Source organism: Paroedura picta, chromosome 3 (genome assembly GCF_049243985.1).
Source record: "Paroedura picta isolate Pp20150507F chromosome 3, Ppicta_v3.0, whole genome shotgun sequence".
NCBI lineage: Eukaryota > Metazoa > Chordata > Lepidosauria > Squamata > Gekkonidae > Paroedura > Paroedura picta.
Window position 1 is genome coordinate 96,785,907 of NC_135371.1, and position 23,866 is coordinate 96,809,772.

The following is a 23,866-nucleotide window of genomic DNA, read 5'->3' on the forward strand; positions in this document are numbered from 1 at the left end:
CCAGTATATCTGGAAGCTCAACATACAACTATAATGTAAAAATGTTTTGTACTGGTAGGGAGAAAAGGGCAAAGATTTTTTTTTTTTAAGAGCAGCTATTAGAACAGAAGTATGCTCTAGGCCCATTCCGCACAACCTACTGAGTTAAAGGCAGGTATACTATTGAAGCTGGGGAGTTCCATGGCAGATAGCTCAGTCTCTTAGCCCTTATACTGTACCAGCTCTTTGTATGTAATGCTAAAAACATCCCTGGAGATATGCAAGTCACTTCTTTATCTCTCCCCTGTATGACTATAAACCCAACTTGCTACTTTGCTTGATGAAAGTGCAGTTGTATATTAGGAGGTATTGATGATGAAGAGGTATTGATGATTTTGTAACACAGTGATGTCTTGAATTCATCCTATATCATTTCATCAGGAACATGCAAGTATATATGCTAGACTAATTCAAACGGTCAGGATTGCTACTTTATGCTTGGAGTGGATGAGCTTAACTGATAAAGGTTTTCTCAAATATATATCCAGAGTTTATTAATGTTTGCATTACATTTTGATTACTTTATACCCTTAGACTAGGATATAGAATCATAGAATCATAGAGTTGGAAGGGGCCATACAGGCCATCTAGTCCAACCCCCTGCTCAATGCAGGATCAGCCCTAAGCATCTTAAAGCATCCAAGAAAAGTGTGTATCCAACCTTTGCTTGAAGACTGCCAGTTGTTGTTTATTGCCATCTGACTTATTATGTGAGTCTATAGATCCGTGACTTCTAAATATGTTTCCATTTTAAGATTTATCTATAAATCTGCAAATGTTTCCTCGGTCTCCTAGAATTGCTATCATATGATGATCTGGAACAGGCTCTCTCAACCATGGTTTTCTGAAACCCTGGGGTTTCTTGATGGCTCTTGTGGGGTTTATTGAATGGGTGGTAATTACTTTTAAATATATTTTTTTAATTTTTAAACATTGAGTGATATGACCATATATGGTCATGTTGACCAACCCACCCCTCCCAAAATGGCCAATGATGGATGTGGAGGGGGTGGGAAAGGGATGGTCCATATTTTGCATGATCGTACCGCTTCTGGGTTTTTTCAAAGCCTGAAAAAATGTTTCAGAGGTTTCTCAGCAGAAAGACTAATCTGGAAGAATGATAGTATTTTTTTTCAAAATGCTTCATAAAAATTACATTGGTCATATTTACTAATTTTTATAATATTAATATTTAGATCTATTTAGATATGCCTATATGTGGAGTATATTACAGTTATAGAGTTAGAAGAAATCCAATGTTTTGGGCTTGGGCTTTGTGTCTTGAAAAGTGTATCTTGTCCTCTTTCAGAACTGGAAAATCAGGAATCCAGAATCTCGGAGATCCATAGCTTAGTACACAGACTCCCTGAGAAAAACAGACACATGCTGCATTTGCTCATGAATCACTTGGCAAAGTAAGTACATTTCTTTGATTAACTGCCAGTTCTTCTACCTTCCTCACAGAAAAAGGAGCTACAACATCAAGGAGTTTATGAAGTTGCCGTCCACCAAGTCAAACCGTATTGTGTACTTTCACTTGCATAGTTCTCGGGAATCCAGATAGAGGTCTTTCCCAGAGTTTTATCTTAACTCTGTTTTTAACAGGAAATGTTAGGGTTTGAACCTAAAATCTTCTACATGTAAAGTATGGGCTCTCCTGCTGAGTTCTCCTGCAAGTCTGAAGGTACGTCAGTTCCCTCCCCACCTTGATTCTAACGCAAGGATGATCAACTAGCAGCTTTACAAAAATTTAAACTAGGTATATTAGCCGGTTTACCAGTAGATTCACTTATAGCAAATAGATAGAAGAAGGTTGTGAGCAATAGACCTTATGTATTTATTTTGGAATTTATATTCCACCCTTAGACTTCACTGTTTTGTCATTCTTCAGTTTAGTGTGTAATACCCTGGTCATGCCTTGAACACATATGATCAATGCAATTATGCAGCAAATATGCTTCCAAATTTTGCACTACTCTTCAGAAGTAAATGAGCCTCAGAATATCAAACTGGCCAACCTTTTTGAAGTCTTCAGACTGCATGCTTGTGGCACTGGGGTGTAGTTTTGTGAGTGGGAAGAAGAAGGTCAAGGATCTGTTCCTGCTTTTGGAACGTACTGCTCTTGCAAGAAACTTAAGTTCCAGGATATTTAGGAAGAAGATTAATTGTTGAGAGAGAACAGACAGGGGATATAAACTTAAGTATAGTGTGGGAAACTTTAAGATATAGCTGCTCTGCCACAGTTGAACCCAAGTTGCTACGCCCAGCATATTTAACTTTTTGCATAAATATGTAACAAATTGCCTGAGTCACGAGAAAAATGAAAAGGAACTTTTTGGAGGAGGAACCCAGGATAGCTGTCATCCTCTCTCACTTGTGTGTTTTAATTCTCTGATATTAATTCAAGGATGATCTTTGACGCCTCATCAATGAAGGTTCAGGTCACTAGAATAGCCCAATTGCCCTTTTTCCATCTGTGCCAAGCAAGGTTACTAGTGCCCTATCTGGCTCTGGAACAGCTAGCTACAGTGATCCATGTGACGGTCACCTCCAGATTGGATTTCTGTAACTTGCCTTACACGGGCCTACCCTTGTCTTTGACCCAGAAGTTTCAACTGGTGCCAAATGCAGTGGTGAGTCCACATGGGGACATTTTGGAGGACTCATATTCAAGCAGTGCTGAAGCAGCTGCACTGGTTACTGGTGGTTTTCCAAATCCAGTTTAAGATGTAGCTATTGACCGTTAAGGCCATTTGTGCCTTGGGCCAACATATCTGAGAGACCATCTATCGCTTTATGCCCCCCACAGGGCCCTTCGCTTTGCAGGTACAAATAGATTGTTATCATGTGGAAATGATTAAAAGCCTTACTGAAATCAAGGTAAACTATGTCCACAGCATTCCCCTGATCTAGCAAGGTAAAAAAAGAGATAAGGTTCTCAAAAAAAGAGATAAGGTTAGTCTGACATGAGAAATCCATGCTGAGTCTTAATAATTACAGCCATCTGCTTTAGCCACTGAAGGACTGACTGTTTGACTAAAATTTTGCCAGCTATAGACATCAAGCTGATTGGTTGGTAATTAACTGCATCCTCCTTTTCCCCCTTGTTGAAGATGGGAACAACATTTTCCCACCTCCACTCTTCTGGCACTTCACCTGTTCTCTAAGAATTGTCAGAAATAATGGGCAGAGGCTCAGAAATTACATCTGCAAGTTCTTTTAGTACCCTTGAATGCAGTTCCTCTGGCCCAGAGGATTTGGTTTCATTTAAAGAAACTAGGTGCTTATGGACTACACCTACAGTGATCCTAGGCCACAACTCCCATCCCTCATCCTGTGAAATGATTTTGCATTGTTGAGCACGATTCCCCCTGCAGAAGACTGAGAAGTAGGAATTGAGCAGTTCATCACTTGTTACGATGTCATTTTCTTGTCCCCGCAATTGTTGCAACAGTATTTAAAATACTGTTTAACTCGAACTCTAGAATTATCAGAATTATTGGTAATAAATTGACGGGCACAACAGTTGCCCTGGTAGTGTGAGTAGTAGGATGAAATTGGCTACAGTTTTATATAGTGTTTAGATCACAGAACTGTCCATGGCACAGTGCTGCTGTAAAATCCTCCTATTTTAATCCTGCAGCATAGTCAGGTTTATCACTGCTTTTATATTCACAAGCAGTTGTCTGTGCCAAGGGGATGGCAGACATGTGGGTTGCAGTGGCAAAACAGATCTGCATGACTCATGGAAATTACTTCTCCCTGTGCTATAACTGCCAAAACACTTCTTCACGTAGCATTTGAAGGGGGGGAACATCTGGAATGACTAAGCAGCTTTAATGTGACTTGCCATCCTCCTCTCCATATCAGAGGGTTGTGTATACAGGAATAATAACGGACTTCAGAAAATGCTGGAATGAGTTAGACTGTAAATAAGATGGTGGAACAGAATACAGATAGCAATATAAAGGGAGACAACAAATAAATTTGAAAAGTACTTTTAAAAGAGAGTTCCCAGATGCTCTGTTTTAACTTGCGTTTGTGTGTCTTCTATGTAGTCCAGAGTATGTTTTTTTTAATCCAGAAAACTGCTGTAGATCTCAGGTGTGTTTTGTTTTAAAGGTAAGAAAGCAAGCTTAGTTGTTAAAAGCTTGAGATGAAAAGCGTGTGAAGTTCCAGATACCGCTAGCAGCCAGGATACTTTGGGGGATTTATTGTTTTTGGATTCATTTTAAGAAAAGGTGGAGTTGTTATTAAATACTGGAATGGAGATGAGTATGGAGAACAGTATGTGTGCAAGTATATGACTTCAGCAGAGCAGCCAGCAAACAGGAGGTCTTGCACATTTATGGGATCCAATCAAAGTCTTCTCCAGACCAGTGAAACAACAATGGGATTGGTGTAAACATTTTAGATAGACATCTGTCTCTGCAGTTTTCAATGGCAAGGTGTGTTAATAAACACCCTTAATGCTTACATGCCCACTAAGCTTCTCTATATTGTCTCTCCTCTGAGTGTCTTGAATTTTGATAGGCAAGTGCCAGAATTACGAGTTCCATTTGTTTCCACATATTAACTACTGTATGGTGATGTCATTGAAGGCCGACAGAACCCTCCCTCTGCCCTGAATTTAGGGAGGTGGAGAGACACATCAATTCCTGTAACCCAATTGAGCCCCCACGCACCTGAGAATTTACTCTTGGAAATAACTGGGAGCTTCACACATCATAGAATCATAGAATCATAGAGTTGGAAGGGGCCATACAGGCCATCTAGTCCAACCCCCTGCTCAACGCAGGATTAGCCCTAAGCATCCTAAAGCATCCAAGAAAAGTGTGTATCCAACCTTTGCTTGAAGACTTCCAGTGAGGGGGCGCTCACCACCTCCTTAGGCAGCCTATTCCACTGCTGAACTACTCTGACTGTGAAAAACTTTTTCCTGATATCTAGCCTATATCGTTGTACTTGAAGTTTAAACCCATTACTGCGTGTCCTCTCCTCTGCAGCCAGCAGAAACAGCATCCTGCCCTCCTCCAAGTGACAACCTTTCAAATACTTAAAGAGGGCTATCATGTCCCCTCTCAACCTCCTTTTCTCCAGGCTGAACATTCCCAAGTCCCTCAACCTGTCTTCATAGGGCTTGGTCCCTTGGCCCCAGATCATCTTCGTCGCTCTCCTCTGTACCCTTTCAATTTTATCGATGTCCTTCTTGAAGTGAGGCCTCCAGAACTGCACACAGTACTCCAGGTGTGGTCTGACCAGTGCCGTATACAATGGGACTATGACATCTTGTGATTTTGATGTGATGCCTCTGTTGATACAGCCCAAAATGGCATTTGCCTTTTTTACCGCTGCATCACACTGCCTGCTCATGTTTAGTTTACAATCCACAAGTACACCAAGGTCTCGTTCACACACAGTGCTACCTAGAAGCGTATCCCCCATCCAGTAGGCATGCTTTTCATTTTTCTGACCCAGATGCAGAACTTTACACTTATCTTTATTAAATTGCATCTTGTTCTCATTTGCCCATTTTTCCATTGTGTTCAGATCTCGTTGAACTCTGTCTCTATCTTCCGGAGTATTTGCCACTCCTCCCAATTTGGTGTCATCTGCAAACTTGATGAGTAGTCCCTCCACCCCCTCATCTAGATCATTAATAAATATGTTAAAAAGTACCGGGCCGAGCACCGAACCCTGAGGTACCCCGCTACTCACCTCTCTCCAGTCTGATGAAACACCATTGACAACAACTCTTTGAGTGCGGTTCTCTAACCAATTCCCTATCCACCTAACAATCTGAAAATCCAGATTGCAGTCCTTCAACTTATCCATCAGAACATCATGGGGAACCTTGTCAAAAGCTTTACTAAAATCCAAGTAAATGACATCAACCAAATTTCCCCGATCCAGCAAACCTGTTACTTGGTCAAAAAAGGAAACTAGGTTGGTCTGGCAGGACCTGTTGGAGACAAATCCATGCTGACTTCCTTGGATCACCAAATTGTTGTCCTCCAGATGTTTGCAGATCGCTCCCTTTAATATCTGCTCCATTATCTTCCCCACAACAGAGGTCAGACTCACTGGTCTGTAGTTTCCCGGGTCATCCTTCCTCCCTTTTTTGAAGATCGGAATAACGTTTGCTCTCTTCCAGTCCTCCGGGACATCTCCAGTCCTTAAAGAGGTTCCGAAGATGATGGACAAGGGCTGTGCAAGTTCTCTGGAAAGTTCTTTGAGTACTCTCGGGTGCATTTCATCTGGACCAGGGGATTTGAACTCATCCAGTGCAGCTAAATGCCTCTCGACAACCTCTCTATCCATGTTAACCTGCCACCCAGACACTATCCTTTGGCTACAGCCATCTCTAGATGTGCCTAAACACTTTGACCTGTGGGAAAAAACAGATGTAAAATAGGCACTAAGCCTTTCTGCTTTCTCTGCATCTTTCGTTAGAGTTTGTCCATCCGCACCCAACAGCGGGCCTATTGCCTCCTTTACTTTACGTTTGCTCCTCACGTAACTGAAAAATCTTTTCTTGTTACAATGGGCTTCCCTGGCCAATCTTAGCTCACTCTCAGCTTTGGCCTTTCTGATGATTGATCTACAGTGCCTAGTAACCTGTAGGTACTCTTCTTTAGAGCTCTGTCCTTCCCTCCATTTCCTGAACATTTTCCTTTTCTTTCTTAGTTCCTCTTGAAGTTCTCTGTTCATCCAAATAGGCTTCTTAGAGCTCCTGCAGTGTTTGCGTATTTCTGGAATAGTCATTGATTGAGCATGCAATAGCTCTTGTTTGAGTAGCGCCCACCCTTCACATGCTCCCTTCCCTTCCAGCATTCTCGTCCATGGTATGACACTCATCATGTCTTTGAGTTTATTAAAGTTTGACCTACGAAAATCCAACATCCGCGTCTGGCTACAAGCTTCCTTGGCTCCCCATCTCAAAAGGAATTCTATGAGGACATGGTCGCTTCCCCCTAGGGTCCCCACCTCCTTCACCTCATCCACCAACTCTTGCCTGTTGGTCAGTATTAAGTCCAGTATGGCTGAACCTCTTGTGGGTTCATCTACCATTTGATAAATGAAATTGTCAGCCAGGCAGGTCAGAAAGTTGCTTGACTGAGGACGCTTCGCAGAGTTTGTTTCCCAGCACACATCTGGGAAATTGAAGTCACCCATGATGACAAGGTCCTGCCGTTTGGATATTTTCTCAAGCTGCTCACAAAGTGCAGCATCCACATCCTCTCGTTGGTCAGGCGGTCGGTAGCAGACACCAACCACCACACTGTTTGTTTTCCCCTCGCTTATTTTCACCCAGATGCTTTCCACTGTAGATATGCTCTCCTTCACTAGAATTTCCTGACAGGTAAGCCCTTTCTTCACATACAGTGCCACTCCTCCACCTCTTCGATCTATTCTGTTTTTTTTGAACAGTTCATATCCATCCACCATTACATTCCAGTCATGAGAATCATTCCACCAAGTTTCTGTGATGCCTACTAGATCATACCTTTCCATCAGCATGAGAAGTTCCAGCTCTTCCTTTTTATTGCCCATGCTTTGGGCGTTAGTATAAAGACATCTGAATCCTTTTACTTTTGGTTCCCTATGAGCTGGCCTTGCCGGTTGGGCTGCCTCCGATCGTTTTCCTTCCATACACTCCCTATGTTGATCGTCTCCTTCCCCTAGTGGCTTTAGTTTAAAGCTCTCCTGATGAATCTCCCCAGGTTCCTGCCAAACACATTCTCCCCCAGTTTCGATAAGTGCAGTCCATCAGGTGCTAGTAGACCTTCCTCAAGAAAGCCTATCCCATGGTCCCAGAAACCAAATCTCTCCTGCCGGCACCAACTACGCAGCCAGTGATTCACCTCCATTATCTTCCTCTCCCGACGCATTCCTCTTCCCTTGACAGGCAAAATTGAAGAGAATACCACTTGTGCCCCCATTTGCTTGAGCTTCCTCCCCAGATCTTGATAGTCTTTTTACTCTCAGCATGTATCTTATTTGATAGGACCCAGACCACACCCTGAAAGAGTGCAATATTTAACTGGAACTTCAGAGATGGAATTCAGAATGGGCCTGGTGAGGCCCATTTTACCTAATGTTTATTGTTTGAAAATCTCCTTTAGCAGAAAACATCAATAGAAAATTAATATCCTGGTTTTTTAGAAAACATTTCATACCTGCACACATACGCACTCACATAAAAACACACTGTGTCATCTTGGTGACACACTAGTGGATTAATTATGGTGGCCTTGTCGCATATGTCTCCTTCCTCTTGAGTTAAAATTTCACTTTGAAGCTACTGATTTGCGTTGACCAATCACTCTCTATTTTTGTCCCCCCCCCATGTTAAATGAAAAGCATCATTCCTATCTTGCTTGATTTTTATAAAGAAACACGATAAAATATGTTGCCCATAAAAGGAGATATGAGTGTTATGAGGTGATGAGTGCTTTCATGTGTTGATACTTCACAGTGATTCTTTCGAATAAATCCGAACCTGAGGGAGACTCTGCACAGTGACTGAGCAAATTAACATGTATAGAACAACCTGGTCCCCCACCAAAATTGTGTGGAGATTTTTGAAGGGAGTTCATCTGTCAAGTTTTTAGAAAACTGTACAGTTAAATTGGATAATTAAATATTATAAATACCCATACTTTGGATTCATTTAGCAATTTCAGTTGACCAGCCCTTTCTTCAGTCACCTAAGCAGTGCATGCAGGATATGTTTACATTTCATAAGGAGCCCTTACCATGGTGATGAGTCAGCTGAAGACACTCTGACTGTAGTAATTATTTAGGGCTGCCTTTCTGAAGATTTTCCATATCCATAGCTTTTCAAAGACCTCTTTGAAATTACAGCAGAATATAGCGGTAATTTTCATATCCTACAGAAAAAGATCAACAAGCATTCTCCCAGACCTGGGGACTTTTTAAAATACTGATAACTGGTAACATCTAGGGGATTTCCGCACCTGTTAAATGTAGAGATCACGACATTCAATGTATGATCTCAAAGTAGCTGTTTTATTACAAAGGAACTTCAGGAATAGCCTGGGAAGGGAAATTGCTGATTGCAAGTTATTACAACACTCAGAACAATGGAATCCCCAGGATTTAACAGGGATGTTGTTTTCTTCTCTCACTGCATATACTAACCTCGTTTGGCCCATATATCTGCATTCTTAGCAGTCTACCGGAATGGCCATACAGCCTCTTTATTTGATTTCTTATTGGAATAATAGATTAGAAAAGTAGATTGTAAAGTAACACAATGAATAGTAGAATGTAATATAATTTGGAACGACAGATTATAATGTATTTTTCTGGTCTGGGATTTGCATCTATACGTGCTAAACCTCTCAGTTCTCACTTATACCCAGAATTGAATTTTTTTGGTCTTGGAGGTGCCACTGTTTGTTAACAATTGTTTTTGTATAATACTTTATTGTCATTCAGATATGTTATCAAATGCCTTAATCTGATTTCAGCTAATCACTCTGTTCCTTATGCACCTTGACTCTAACTTAGCCCTTCCTGGAAAAAAAAAAAAATACACACACACACAAACCCACAAAAAAACATATGCAATGGTTCAGTTCTGTTTCACTGTATATGAACAAGTGTGCTTCCACATGAAAGCTTATACCTTGAATAAAACTTTGTTGGACTTCAAGGTGCCTCTAGACTCATACTTTGTTCTGCTGCTTCAGATCAACACAGCTACCTACCTGAATCTATTTTGTGGCAAAAACAATGTTAATCAAAGCATGTCAGTGAAAAAAAATTGCTTGAAAATCATGGACGAGGGCGCTGGATCTTGCTGTTTTTCCCCTTTTGCTATAGTTCTCTGTTGATTACATGGGCTACACCTTGAACCTGTTCTTCATTGACAAAGGTATTGACACGTACAAATGCAATGCTTGTTACATGGTGAATGTGAACAGCTTGCAATTGTGAATGTATGTTCAACTCAAGCACCTTTTCTGCAGTACAGTCATTTGGTTCATCAATCCACTTTCTTTGTTCGAAGGCCAGAAATCGTTGTTTTCTAGTTGAATGCAAGCCTTTCTATTCTGCATAATAGATTGCTGTGTTGTCGGATGGAAGCCAAGAACTGAGCTTTCGGAACTTCTAGTCGGAGCTCTGGAATGTCTCATGATCAGCATGCTGAGTGTGTGTGTGTGTGTGTGTGTGTGTGTGTGTGTGTGTGTGTGTGTGCGTGTATGTACACACTTGTATGCATGTATGAGTAGGGGGTAATGATGACTTTGCCAAGAAAAGCAAATCATGAAATATTGTTTTTATCTCTTTCAAAAGAGTTGGAAATACTGTAATGCAGCAGAATAAACTAGCAGAGCAAAACAGTGACATTTTAAGTATTTGTTTGCATACTTTCATCTGAGTATTTATGTTCATGATTACACAAGCATTTATTATCAGCAAGTCATGGAATTTATTTTTCCCCCAGCAAAGCTGAAAGTTAACAGATTACTACCCATAAAACCAAAATGCCTGTCCAAATACAGCTGTTATATAGTTCAGATCTCTTGGTGGCTATGCCCAACCTTATTGGTTAATTCCTTTTCTTGAAAATCTGTGGCACAGGATGAAAAATTAAATGCAGCACTAAATGAATAATAATTAGTTCATCAGAAAATTGTGCTATATATAGTAACTGCAGAAGGATAAGCATTATGCAAATCAATATTGTCAAACACATTTTCTTGTGCTAATAACCCAGTTTTCTCAAAGCTTTTAAAATGTAAAGATATTGATTTTTTTTTATGTAGCTCGATTGGTCTGTGCATCCCTCTCAATTTGCTTGTTAAAATGTGTCTGTATAATTTTACAGACACTTTTATGTTCTGGCTCCCATATGTAAAACCAGCAATTTTGTTTAATATTAAATATAAATATAGGTGTAAGAGAATGAAAAAGTTATAAACATTCAAGCATATGACAGTTGTTTTGGAACTACATAGGGTAATATTACTCAGTGTGCCAAAGAGTTTCAGAGTTGCTGTTTGAGGATATCTGCAAAAATAGCCTTTTTCTGTTTCTGGTTTGGTGGTTCTGAAAGGATGGCTACACATTAAATAGTGTCTTCACTTATATTTGAATAAACAATCTGTACTGCATCTGTTCACCAGAGGTTCTAAGTTATATCCAGAAAAGTTAGGGTCATTATGCCCTCGTATTGCTTCTTATAGAAGCAAGCCAGAGACTTAGGCTCTTGTTTATTAACGGAACAGTTCCACCCAAACTGAAATAATGGTGAAACTGAAATAATGGGGGGGGGGGGTTGAATATCAGAAATACATACAGATTTATGCACATAATAGCATTAATTTCTGCAATATGTCAAGAAAAATCTCCATTTGTGGTGATACAATACCTTATATTTTGGGGCTTTCAGGCTAGTATAAATATAATATATAACTACATAGTATTGCAAAAATGGTTTGAGAACCAGTGCTATGTTATGGTTATAGTGATAGGCTAGGATTGGGGACACCTGGGTTCACCTTTTGAGCTTTGGGTCTTTCAGACTAAGCTACCTTCACAGCATAGTTGTGAAAATAAAATGGGGGAAAGGAAGAACCATGTATTTCAAACTACCTCGAAGGAAAGGCAGCATAAAATCAAATAAAAAATGTCTTATCAGTATTTTTCCAATATTAATTTAGCTTTTTTGTGTGTTTTTTTGCTTTTTTGGCAATCTGAAATGAACCATAAAAACTGAGGTACATTTAAAAGTTCTTCAGTCCCCTTAAATAATCTTAGAGAAGTCATATTAAGAGACTGAGTTATTTAAATGCCTTCAGAGTTAACTTGCACTACTTAGGTTTGCAAAAGACATTTACATTTTAAAGGGACTGCATTCTCTTTAAAGTTTAAATGCCTTTCCCCCTTTTGGGGGGCTCATAGAATTGGACCCTCTGGTCCAATCTTTTTCAAACTTGGGGGAGGGGGGTTTGAAGAGAGGCACAAGCAGCTATCCTGTAATGATGGTTTCTCTACCTTTAAAAAAAATGCCCCCCTAGAGCTTCAGGTCCCCTCAGTTTGATTCTCCTTATAGCCTATAAGGACCATTGACTCTAATGATCCCCTTAGGCCAGGCTTTTTTGTATGAAAACCTGGAGTTTTGGCTCCAGATGGGTTTTGCAAATTGGGTGGCAGTTAATTAATTCTTAATATATTTTAAAATGTTTTTACAAAAATTGTTAGTTGGTATGATTATATATGGTCATGTTGACCTCTCCCCCCCCCCCATGGCCAATGAAGGGGTGGAACCCTGATCATACAAATCCTTGCTGGACAAGGCTCATCATATATGATAGCGGCTGGAGTCCAAAGAGGTACGTACTCTCATCTTAACCGCAGCAGAGCAACAGAGTGACGTAGACTTGCTCCGGCCCAGTTTCTACAAGCTCCCACAGCAGGTTCTCTTTGGTGAAGAAGAAAAAACTGGTAGCCTGTCCTGAGTGCAGATATAGTTCTGTTCACAAATCACCTGAAAATATTTTTGTGCTATTGCTTCCTGTGCTGTTGAGTGGCTTGATGATGTCATATCCAGTGTAGGGTTGTGCATCGGGGCCCCGATTCGGACGGTTTCGGATCCGAATCGGCCCGATTCAGACCGGTCCGAATCGATTCGGGAGCCAATACAAGTCAATGGAGGCCATTGACTTGCATTGAAAAGCTCCCGAATCGATTCGGAGCTGTCCGAGCCGATTCGGGGCCAATGCAAGTCAATGGAAGCAAATGGAAAAAAACCCAAAACAACCAACCCCCCCCCCCAAAAAAAACAATCAGAAACAAGGCAACTTTAAAATACAAGCCCCACCCCCCACCCCCAAAATACTTTAACAACACAGCAAACAGTTAACACAATGAACAGCAAACACAATTCCCCAAACCCCCCCAGGCCCCCACCCACAGAAACCCAAAGGCAAAAAACTTTTGAAAAGAGGAGAGAGAGAGAGGGAGAGAGAGAGAGAGGGGAAAATAGAGAAAAATAGAAAAGCAGAAGAAAAAAAACCCTAAAACAAACTATTGCTGTCTTGTCCAGCGCAGAGTCCACAGCCAGGTCCAGAAGTCCACCCAGGAGAGGAGGCAGGCAGGCAGGGCAGGCAGGCTGCTCAACCAAGCAGAGCTTAGGAATCAGCCAGCCAGCCAGAGCTCAAAATGAGTTCCAGCAAGCAGCCCCTTGCTTTAAGTAGCCTCCTCCCGGGCAGGCTACAAAGCAAGGGGATTTAAAAATAAAAAGTCTACTGTGAGTGACCAGAATGCCTGAGCTGAAAAGCTACAGGCATTCTGATTGGCCAGTCACTCCCCCCCTCTCCCCCCCGCCGCCATTTTAGGCGGAAAAAAAATACTGTTTAAAAAATAAAAAAAGCCAGACAGCAGAGAGGCTTCAGGCAACGGCTGCCTGAAGCCTCCGACTCATGCCGAATCGATTCGGGCCGAATCGATTCGGCAGGCCCGAATCGCCGAATCTCGGCGATTCGGACCGCTAGGGGGCGCCAGAGGTCCGATTCGGACCGTTTCTGGCTCGGAAACGCCCGAATCGGCCCCGATTCGGGCATTTCCGAATCCGAATCGCCCATCCTTAATCCAGTGGGAGTGTCTGGATGATGTCACTTCTGGTGACATGTGACTTCTGGGGGCATGGTGGGGAGTTGTGGCCTTATGACATCACTTTCTCAAAACCAGAATAATGTTTAAGGGGGTTCTCAATGGTAAAAGGTTGAGAAAGGCTGCCTTAGTTTATAATGGAGCTGGAAAAAATGGCATTCCTGAATATATACTGAGTCCAAATATCATACAATTATTGGGATTCAGGAATATTTGGAAATACTGATATATTTCAGGTTCAACACACCCGAACCTAAAAAATACTGGGTTTTTTATACTGGCATATTCTTATTAACTACATAAATAATAAAGAGCACAGAATTCTTTTTATAGATTGCTTTCATTTTTGTCAGATGGTTCCCACTCTTTCTGGACATAATAGCTATGTATTTACCATGAAGAATAAGGGTCATGCAGCCCTCAATGTCAGAGTGCCATAAGATTGTACTTCTTTTTCATGGTGTTGTCCTTGTCTAGGTTTGGAAAAACAAACCCTGTCCCCTCCCTTTTCATATATTTCATGAATATCCTTTTATAGAATATCCTTACACAGCAAACATTTCCTTTTTGCTGTTTCCTTTTCAGTCAATGAAAAAAAGTCTTTAGCTTCACCAAGGATACCTGATTGTGAGCACAAAGACACCATTTCTGTTTTGAAAAGGACATCAAGTAATAGGACTGACCAAGGAGGACTGTCACTAGAATTTTGTAGTTTATACCCCCAAACTTTTGGATAAGAAACAATTAACTTGCCATCAGCTCCTACGAAGTGATGGCTTGTGACACTTTGAAAATGCATTTCTGTATGTAGAATTGATAGTTGGCTGCACAACTTTTGTCTTTGTGGTTGCTGTTTCTGTTTGGCTGTGTGTTTCCTGGGTTGACCAATGGACAGCAGGTATCTCAGGTGATCCTAGTGGAACTATTTTTATTTTTATTTTGTTCTTTCCCTCCTGCTTTCCCATCAGAGTTAGTGTTTAGACTAGCCCTTCTCAACTTTTTTATTGTTGAGAAAACCCTGAAACATTTTTCAGACTTCAAGAAACCCCAGAAGTGGTATGATCAGGCAGAAGAGTCTCCCACAGGTTTGCAGGGCCTGCAAAAGGGAGCTCCTCCACCAGACATTTTCCTGAGACCGACCACAGGTCTCCCTCAGACATCCCCTCCATGGCCTGAACCAGTCTGACCTTTCTAGGTCAGTCTGACCTTTCTAGGGGTTTTAGCTAAGTTTCTGTTCTTGTTATATTGTTGTTGCTGGGATCACTTTATTGTGTTGTTTAGAACCACTATTGGATTGTTATTGTTTTATTTGACTATGTTGTATGTTGATTCGTTCCATGTACCCCCCCTATGATGTAGTATGTACACCGCGCTGAGCCATATGGAAGGGCGGTATATAAATCAAATAAATAAATAAAATAAGATGGTTGGGAAGCATACCTATGTGCATGCCCCTCCCTCCCCACCCCCTCCAGGCCCATCATTGGCCATATATGGTCATATCACCCAATAAACCCTTAACTAATTTTAAAAAATAAATTTAAAATGAATTAACTCCCATCCATTCAGGAAACTCTTCCAGGACCTCCACCCAAGGGTTTCACAAAACCCTGGTTGAGAAAGTCTGGTTTAGAGGCATGAGAGAGCCAAGACACTTGTGATCCTGAGACTTCAGGGTCACATTCCTTCCGCCTGGAGGGAGGCACAGGAGCGTTGCTTTAGTCCAGTACCAGTCAACCTCTGCCTGTGAGTTGGAATCACTGCAGGATTTGGCTGACAGCCTTGTAGGCATTTCAGCGGTTGATGACTTGCACCTGTCCTTGGATGACTCAGGTGTTAAGAAATTGTACCAGGCCCTGAATGACTCCTGATAAAAGCAGCCAGAAGAGAACCAGCATGGAAGCAACTTCTGTGTGCTTGACCTTCTGGACTATGACCTGGCTTGTGCTCTTTGGATTTACCCTTCTGATTTGAGACTTGAACTGTTAACTAGCTGGGCTTTGACCCTGGACTGCGTTTGGACTGTAATTAATGCCTCTTGCCAGGTCCCTGCCTGAATTCAGACAGAATTGAAATGAGCCAGCAGCACAGCCCACACCTCTGCAAAAGGTAGCCTACTTTCAACAAGGCTTCCATGAGTCATGTTGGTGATTTCAGAGACTATTGCTGCTCAGAGGAGTTATCTTTACTTTTTTGGAAGATGCAGCCCATTTTAATCATCAGCTTGTTTTAGAGGGGGAGATCATCTAGGAACATAAGAGCCACAAGGCATGCTGTAAGAAGAAAAGGCAAACAAAGAGGGTATCTAGCACCATTCAGGCAAGCATAGTATAGACTGTGAACTTGAATTGTTCTCAGACTCTTCAGTTGCCTGGCTCAAGTAGCTCCACAGTAGCATGTCTGTTTTCAGACCCATAAGAACTGGGAGGAAGGAACAGCTCTCATCTTCCTGAGATTCTGAGGTTTCCCTTCCAGAGGATTGTGAGCTCTCTCTAAAGTATGACCAGAAACAAAAATTCCTGACTCTAGGATGCCATTCCTTGAACTCCTAGTAAAAGTCATCAGGATGCTGGAATTTGAAGAAACTCAAAAAGTGGGGATGGATGTTGACAAATCTAGCACAGCCTTTCCACAGGATCATAGAATTATAGAGTTGGAAGGGGCCATACAGGCCATCTAGTCCAACCCCCTGCTCAATGCAGGATCAGCCCTAAGCATCCTAAAGCATCCAAGAAAAGTGTATATCCAACCTTTGTTTGAAGACTGCCAGTGGAGCTCACCACCTCCTTAGGCAGCCTATTCCACTGCTGAACTACTCTGACTGTGAAATTTTTTTTCCTGATATCTAGGATTCAACAAATGCCCTCACTATATCTTTTCCAGAAATATTTTGTTTTATTTATTTACAAAATTTATACCCTGTCTTTCTGCTCTCATCCAGGCCACCAAGATGGCTGATGTATTTAAGACATACATAAAAACATAACTCAAAAACAATTAAAACCAAAATCACTCCAACTACCTGACACTTCATTAAAACAATTCAAATAATTCAAATACAGAGAAAGGTAGGAGGATCACTGAGGAAATGACAAATGCAGCAAAGAAGCCTTCAGCCACTGGTGCAATACAGATACAGAGGGGGATAAGTGCAATCCCATCAAGAATGGGGGAGTCCTGGGCCAGAACTTTCACTCACCAGTAGCACTTCCATCTTCTGGGGATTAAATTAGCCCACATTAACTCCAAAACTGTCTCCAGGCCCCAATTCACAGTTTTTGTAGTCTCTATGATCAACCAGAAACATGAAGCCCAGACCACCTTCCTGGATTACCTCCCTAAGCAGTTTCATGTAGATGTTGAAAAGCATAGGGGAACCAGATAGAGCCTAGTAAGACCCCCACGGACCAGATGCTAAGCTGCTGAACAGCAGTTCACCAGCACCACCTTCTGATTCCTATTTTCCAGGTCAATAAAAACAAAATGATGCCTCCCAGTCCCAATCTGGAAAGGCAGTCCAGAAGGGTCCCATAATGGTTGGTATCAAAAGCCACTGAGAAGCTGAGAATAATCAGAATAGCACTGTCTCTGTCCATCTCTCAGTGCAAGTCACATGCCAGGGTGACCAAGGTTTGGTCCCATAGATCAAAACCAGATTGAAAAGGATCTGAACAATCTATTTGATTTATCAAGGCTTGAGATTGTTCAGCTGCTACCAGTTTGATAACCTTGTTCAAGAATGGAGCATTTGTTAGTCACTGAAATTTACTTAGTCAAGTTCACTCATATAGAATGGGCAGTCTCTGTGTGTTTTAATCCAGACATAAGTCTGCCTGCTATGTTTTACCTTCCTTCCAGCAGTAATAGGCAATCTTGCTAATACCAGGTACCGTTTCCCCAAAAATAAGACATACCTATAAAATAAGCCATAGCAGGATTTCTAAATGTGTGCACAATATACACCATAGATGTAAAGCTGTGGCTACCATTTTACTCAGCACTGTGGGTCTCTCTCCTCTAGCACCCACCAGCAACAGTCTGTGGTAGGGTTGCAGCCGCTTCGGTGTGCCCGAGGCGACCAGCGGAGGGGAGGGGCGGGGCAAGCACCAGCGCACCAGCCGGCACCCGCACGAGGGCACAGAGCTCTGCACCTGCATGCGGCTGGTGCGCCGCCAGCATCAGCATCCCTCCCCTCCTTGCCATGGCGCTGGCCGCCCCAGTCTCTCTCAGCCCACACAAACACCTTTGTTGATAGCACCGACTTTTCTAAATACCAATAAGACACCTCCTGAAAATAAGCATAGTGTGTCTTCTTGAGGAAAAATAAATATAAGACAGTGTCTTATTTCCGGGGAAACACGGTGGATGTATTCTAACATTAATCTCAGCTGATTATGATGGGATTCATGTTACTGAGGTAGCTTTAAGGAAGAATTTAGCGGCACCATTTCCAAGCCTTGGAGCACCCACAGCTGATTATGTTTTATGCTAGGTCATTTACCTATGGACTATCTAGCTACATCCAAAGTATACTTTTCTTGGGAGGTACATAGAATCCTCAGAATGTATCTCTTTCCACAACTTTCCTGGCAGATTCATCAGTGGACTTAGGCAGTGCAGTTCTCAGATCCATGGATTTGTATGTAGCAGCATGCAGAACATCTGGTTTCACTGCTGGGAGATTAACTCAGATTTCTAGTTTCACTAGTAGATGTTCCTTTATCTGGTGCCAAGCTATTTGGAGATTCAGTGGATGCCATGTTGGAGGAACGTAAAATAAAAGAAACCCCTACCCACCGTCTGAAAGGATAGATTCCAGCAAGATGCAATCCTTTTGTGTCTTCAAAAGCACTGCAATTCTAAAAATTACAGAAGCTGCAAAGAGAAATGGCAGCAATCTCAGTTCTACAGAAGGACCCAGCAGTCCACCAACCAGGAATCCTCCAGTTTGACGGGAATGGGAGGCCGGCTCCCCAAACAAAGACAGGAGGGTATTATCAGCACTTCTCCGCAGTGTGGGAGCCCATAACTTCTTTTTACTTGTGAAACAAAACATGATAGTTTATTGCAAAATGTCCAACTATCTTATTAAATAGGCAAATGCTGTCTTGGGCTGTATCGACAGAGGCATCACATCAAAATCGCAAGATATCGTCCCACTGCCTACTCCACCTGGAGTACTGGTAGCTTCACTTCAAAACGGATATGGACAAAGGAGAATGATGAGAATGGTCCAGGGTCATGGGACCAAGCTTTATGAGGAAAGACTGAGGATATTGGGAATGTTCAGACTGGGGAAGAGGAGGTTGAGAGGAGACATGATTGCTGTATTTAAGTATCTGAAAGGTTGTCACTTAAAGGAGGGCAGGGAAAGGTTCCTGTTGGCAGCAGAGGATAGGTCCTGCAGTAGTGGGCATAAACTATGTGAAGAACGATATTGACTAGATATCAGGGGGGGAAATTTCACAGAGTAATTAGTTCAGCAGTCATATTGACTGCCTAAGGAGATGGTGAGCTCCTCCTCCTTGGCAGTCTTCAAGCAGTGGCTGGACAGATACTTATCCTGGATGCTTTAGGCTGATCCTGCACTGAGCAGGGGGTTGGACTGGATGGCCTACGTAGCCCCTTCCAACTCTATGATTCTATATGATAAAATATCAATGTACCTAATTCTCATACTGGCCAAATCAGAGAATACTTAAAGCTGAAGACTGGAGCAGCAAATGGACAAGATAGATCTTCTAAATACCTGAAGTACGCCCCAGGTTTGCAGAAAAATCTGGGGATAGGAAAGAAGCAGGGTGCTTAAGATCCTCAAAGTGATAAAAGGAGTACCTGTAGCTTTAAAAAATGAATGAGACAACCACAATAGCTTTGCCAGCATTCAAGCTGTGGTTTCTGTTAATAAGAGGGAAGAGGCTGTGCCCTTTCCAGGGCCATTTTTTCTTTAGAGGGAAAGACTCATTGTGGCCAGGACCAGCAACAACCACTAGGTGACTTGCTACTACTCAACTTGCATAACTCACCTACGGCTGATTACTTGCAGCAACAGCCACCCTCCCCATAAAAACTAGTGCAGTGTATTGGACAGAGTTTCAGACAAGAAATTTGAGCCCCGTTTCTGCTGCAGAAGCTTCCTGGCTGACTTTGAACCAGTTACATGTTCTCATCCTAAATTACCTCACAGGTAGGGTTGGATTGGTCATTAAAAGCACAGGAATGCATTTAGCAAGCTGATGCTTCATCCCACCTAGGCCAGTGACAAAGGGCTGAGCCCAGTCTGTTTGGGCCTGCACAAGATGGCAGTACCAGGCCTGGTCTGGCCCCTGCCAGTCTAGATAGGGATTTGGCAGCTGACTCAGCACCCTCAACCCCTGTATGACGTGAGAGAAAGCACCTCCTGGCTCTCCTCTACAACTTTAGAGACATTTCATCATTAAAAAAAACTCTGAGCATTGCTACCAAATGTGGAAAAACAAGCCACCTTCAAAACATCCCCCAAGCCGGTATTTAATGAAGTCTTTGTAATGTGCCCCATACATTATCTGATAAAACTTTTCACATATCCTTTTGCCATCTGCTTTTGTAAACATATGTTCATTTTTCCATTTTGGCTAATACTACATATTTCAGCTAATACCTCAACCGTGTTTTTATGGTTTCCTGTCCTTGGTTATTATATGCTCAAATTATTTAAGGGACAAACAATACTCATCTGATGCTGCTTTGACAAAATTAAGCTCTCAGTTTGTGGGTATTAATATATAAACACGCAGCAAACACTGCTTGTTGTTTTATTTCAGAGAAAATTAAGCTTGTATGGTTTTTAATGAAATCTAGCAGTTTTGTAAAAGCCGCAGTTATCAGTGCCCAAAAGTTAAGGTTGTATGCTTTCTGAAACTATGTATTGTGCATCATGGCCATGTATAATGTTCATCCCTAGCTGAACATTGTGTTTATCCCATGCCAGATTTAGAGCCACCTATAGTCTCTCCTGGATCCAAATACTGATGTTTGCCTCACTAGATCCAAACAGATAATGAGGTATCAGTGTTGTAAAGTTCCTCACTTACTTGCCTTGTCTTTTCCAAACCATTGAATAGATGTAAAGTAGCTCCTTAAAGATTAAATTGGTGCTTCTTCATATATCTGAGGAAGTGAGCAGTGATGATGGCACATATCCTTTATGTTTGTCCTTGAGGTGCTACGGGGCTCTTGCTCTTTTTTACAGCTACAAAGAAACTAACAAAACTACCCATCTTGATCTCTGCACTTGAGGGTGTATCCATCTCGTCACACAATAATACATTTCTATATTAGGCACTGCAAATCCTTCTTTCCTCTAGGGAGCACACAACTTCTGACCACAGAGTGCCAACAGGTTCTCAGATTTACACCCTCAAGATCAAAACAAGCCCTTTCAACAAATCCATATAATCTCCTAGGGGGTCTCAATTTGCCTCATTCATAATTTGAACCATTTATCACCTATTCGAAATATGAGCAATTGAGCAGGTTGCAGAAGCTCAACTTTGATTCAGGTACCACTCGTTTTTTTAGAGTTCCAGAAATGGAGGGGGAGGGTGAATGTGCCATATTTCAAGACACACGGTATCAGAATGAAAAAAGAATCACCTCCAGATGGAGATGATCCATTGTAACGGCATTTTGCCTCAAAGACTCTGATATTGTTAGAAGTCTCCAAGACCCAATTCCCACAGACAGCAGACCAGAAAATCAGCAATCGCCCTAGTAATTCCCCTGATTTTGATGCCTTCTAACAGATTCTGACACCACGACAAGCAAATGGCCAAGGGTGATTGATGAGTGCACTATTAGTGCTGATGATGACAGATGTTATCATAGCTCTAGACTGGCTGCAAATAATAAGTTTCCCAGGTAGTATACTACCCCACATTGTTTGAGCCTTACATGCCAGAATTTAATCTATCACCTTTTCCTATTATCATCTTGGTAAAGGAATTACAGCAAGGATAACCTACAGAGTAACAGCAGCCTTCTTTATCATCTTATACATCTTCTGCCTACAGGGTGCACAATGCTACTTGGTACACATCCTTGTCATAGTGCAGGGAAATGGAGCTTGAGTTTAAAATGTTTCTTAGATTTCTTGTGACATTCTTGACAAGGGATTGCTTAGGGATTGCCAACTTCCAGGGAGCATCTGGAGATATCCAGCTATTATAGTTGATCTCCAGATGACTAAGATCAGTTCCCCTGGAGAAAACGGCTGCTGTGGAGGGTAGACCCTATGACATTATACCTCCCCTCACCCCACCTTCCCTAAATACCACCCTAAATATCTCCAGGTATTTCCCGTCTCAGAGCTGGCAATCCTAGTCTTGCTTCAATCATGCACAGGTGCTAAATTGTCCTACTTTCTCATGTTAAACAGTTTTTTGGGATGATAGATAATCATCTTACAAGTTCATAGATTCTTTATTTGGAAGCCTGATGTAGTTACATTAGATGTACCACAGGCCTTCTTTGAGCCCCTTAAGGTAGCAATCCCCAACCTGTGGGCTGCGGACCACATGTGGTCTGTCAACTAATTGGAGGTGGGCCGCGAAGGATGCCTTCCCCCCCCCCCGGCCCTTTACAACACACTTCGGGTGTCATTGTCTCCCATCACTCCCAGATGGGACTATCTCGTTGCAGAGAAACAAGCTCAGAGTTCCCATTGATTTGTCATTGTCATGAGTTAAAATTTTCATGAAAATAAAATGTTCCTTATGTTCATTGTTGTGGCGTGCCTATATCTTATTTTGAAGGGATGTTTAAACATTACCATAGCGATCAGAGAGCGTTAGGGCAGTCGGTGAGAGTAGAGGAGTAAACTACCTCCGGGCCTCAGTAAAAATGTCAAGCGTTGAGTGGTCCCCGGTGATAAAAAGGTTGGGGACCACTGCCTTAAGGCACAACTCAGCCAGATGGGTGTCTGAATTAAACATCTATTATGTGAACAAAGAGTTAACTAGATAAGCTCTGGTGGTTGGTTGCAGGAAGTAAATGTGAATGTGTATTTATGTGTGGATAACATGGCACTGATGAAAAAAATGCTGCTGAAATAGAAGCAAGGGATTTTATATATTCTCAGAACAAAAAAAAATCAAGCTCTATCCTGAATTAAACCAAGGTAACCGCAAGGCCAGTTTTGTAAGTGAAGATTTTCCCTCAGCTGTAAGCTTCTTTTTCTTTCTGGTTTATCATGTGAGCCATTATATTTTTTTAGTATTTTTCTAAGTTGCCATGGGCTTCTGTAAGTTTGGTTTATTCCATAGTTAAGCTAGGGCAGTGGTTAAAAGATCATAGTTCAATTTTCTCCAAATGTTTGTATAACCAAGCTACCAGTGTAGTTTGATTTTAACAGAAGCTGCCTGTAATTGTTGTTTGAAAAGCAGGCATTTCATGGCCTGAAAGCCTCTTCCCGTGGTTCTGTCTGTCAGCTGTTAAGCTTCTCTTTTTAAAAAAATTCTAACACATGGCTTTCCAGGGGGACAGGATTTCTACTTTAGGTCTTCTGGAGAATGCTGTACACAGCTCTTCTTTTTTTTAAATAGAGTATATGTTTTCCTTCTTGCCATTTCATTATCTGATGTATTTAAGCAGCAGTTTTCTCATATTTTCCCCCACCTAGATTGCATTTAAGTACTCTGTTACTGCTTCTGGCAGTTGCCAAATATATTTTCTGTGCCAGGGATCTGCACTAGGACCAGTGCCATTGAATTTATTTTAAAAAATGATTTGGAGTTGTGGATGATCAGAGAAGTAGCATGTTGGGAGATACATCCAGTTTTTCAGGATGATAGAAGCTCAAGCATATTGTGAAGAGTTCCAGAAGATCTATTCTAATTGAATGAATGATTAACATGGCATAAGTAGGTATGAGTGTAAAGTAATGCACATGGGCATAAATATCTTATAATGGGCCTGAATTGGCAGTGACGGTACAAGCAAATGATCTCAAGGATATGGTGAGAAAGTTCCATGGAAATATGTTCATGCCCCCCCCCAACTCACCTGGGGGCATGAACGGCGTTGCTGGGAGGGCAAGGCCCCGAGAGCTCAGCAAGGGGGTCAGTCAGCTGGCCAGGTGGCCACCTGACCACACGACATGGAGCCAGGCGGGTCAGGGAGCGTGGCCAGCAGCAGGACTTCC

The 23,866-nt window shown here is 41.9% G+C and overlaps 1 protein-coding gene across 7 annotated transcripts in view; it reads left to right on the top strand.

The window, feature by feature from the left end:
• The window catches only part of ARHGAP26 (Rho GTPase activating protein 26), a 423,503-nt gene that overhangs the window by 258,579 nt on the left and 141,058 nt on the right, over window positions 1-23,866 (top strand). For all 7 annotated transcript variants that reach the window (XM_077326941.1, XM_077326940.1, XM_077326943.1 and 4 more), the window contains one exon: window positions 1,349-1,454. In XM_077326941.1, coding sequence (XP_077183056.1) covers window positions 1,349-1,454 — 106 coding nt within the window. The remainder of the gene's footprint in view (window positions 1-1,348; window positions 1,455-23,866) is intronic.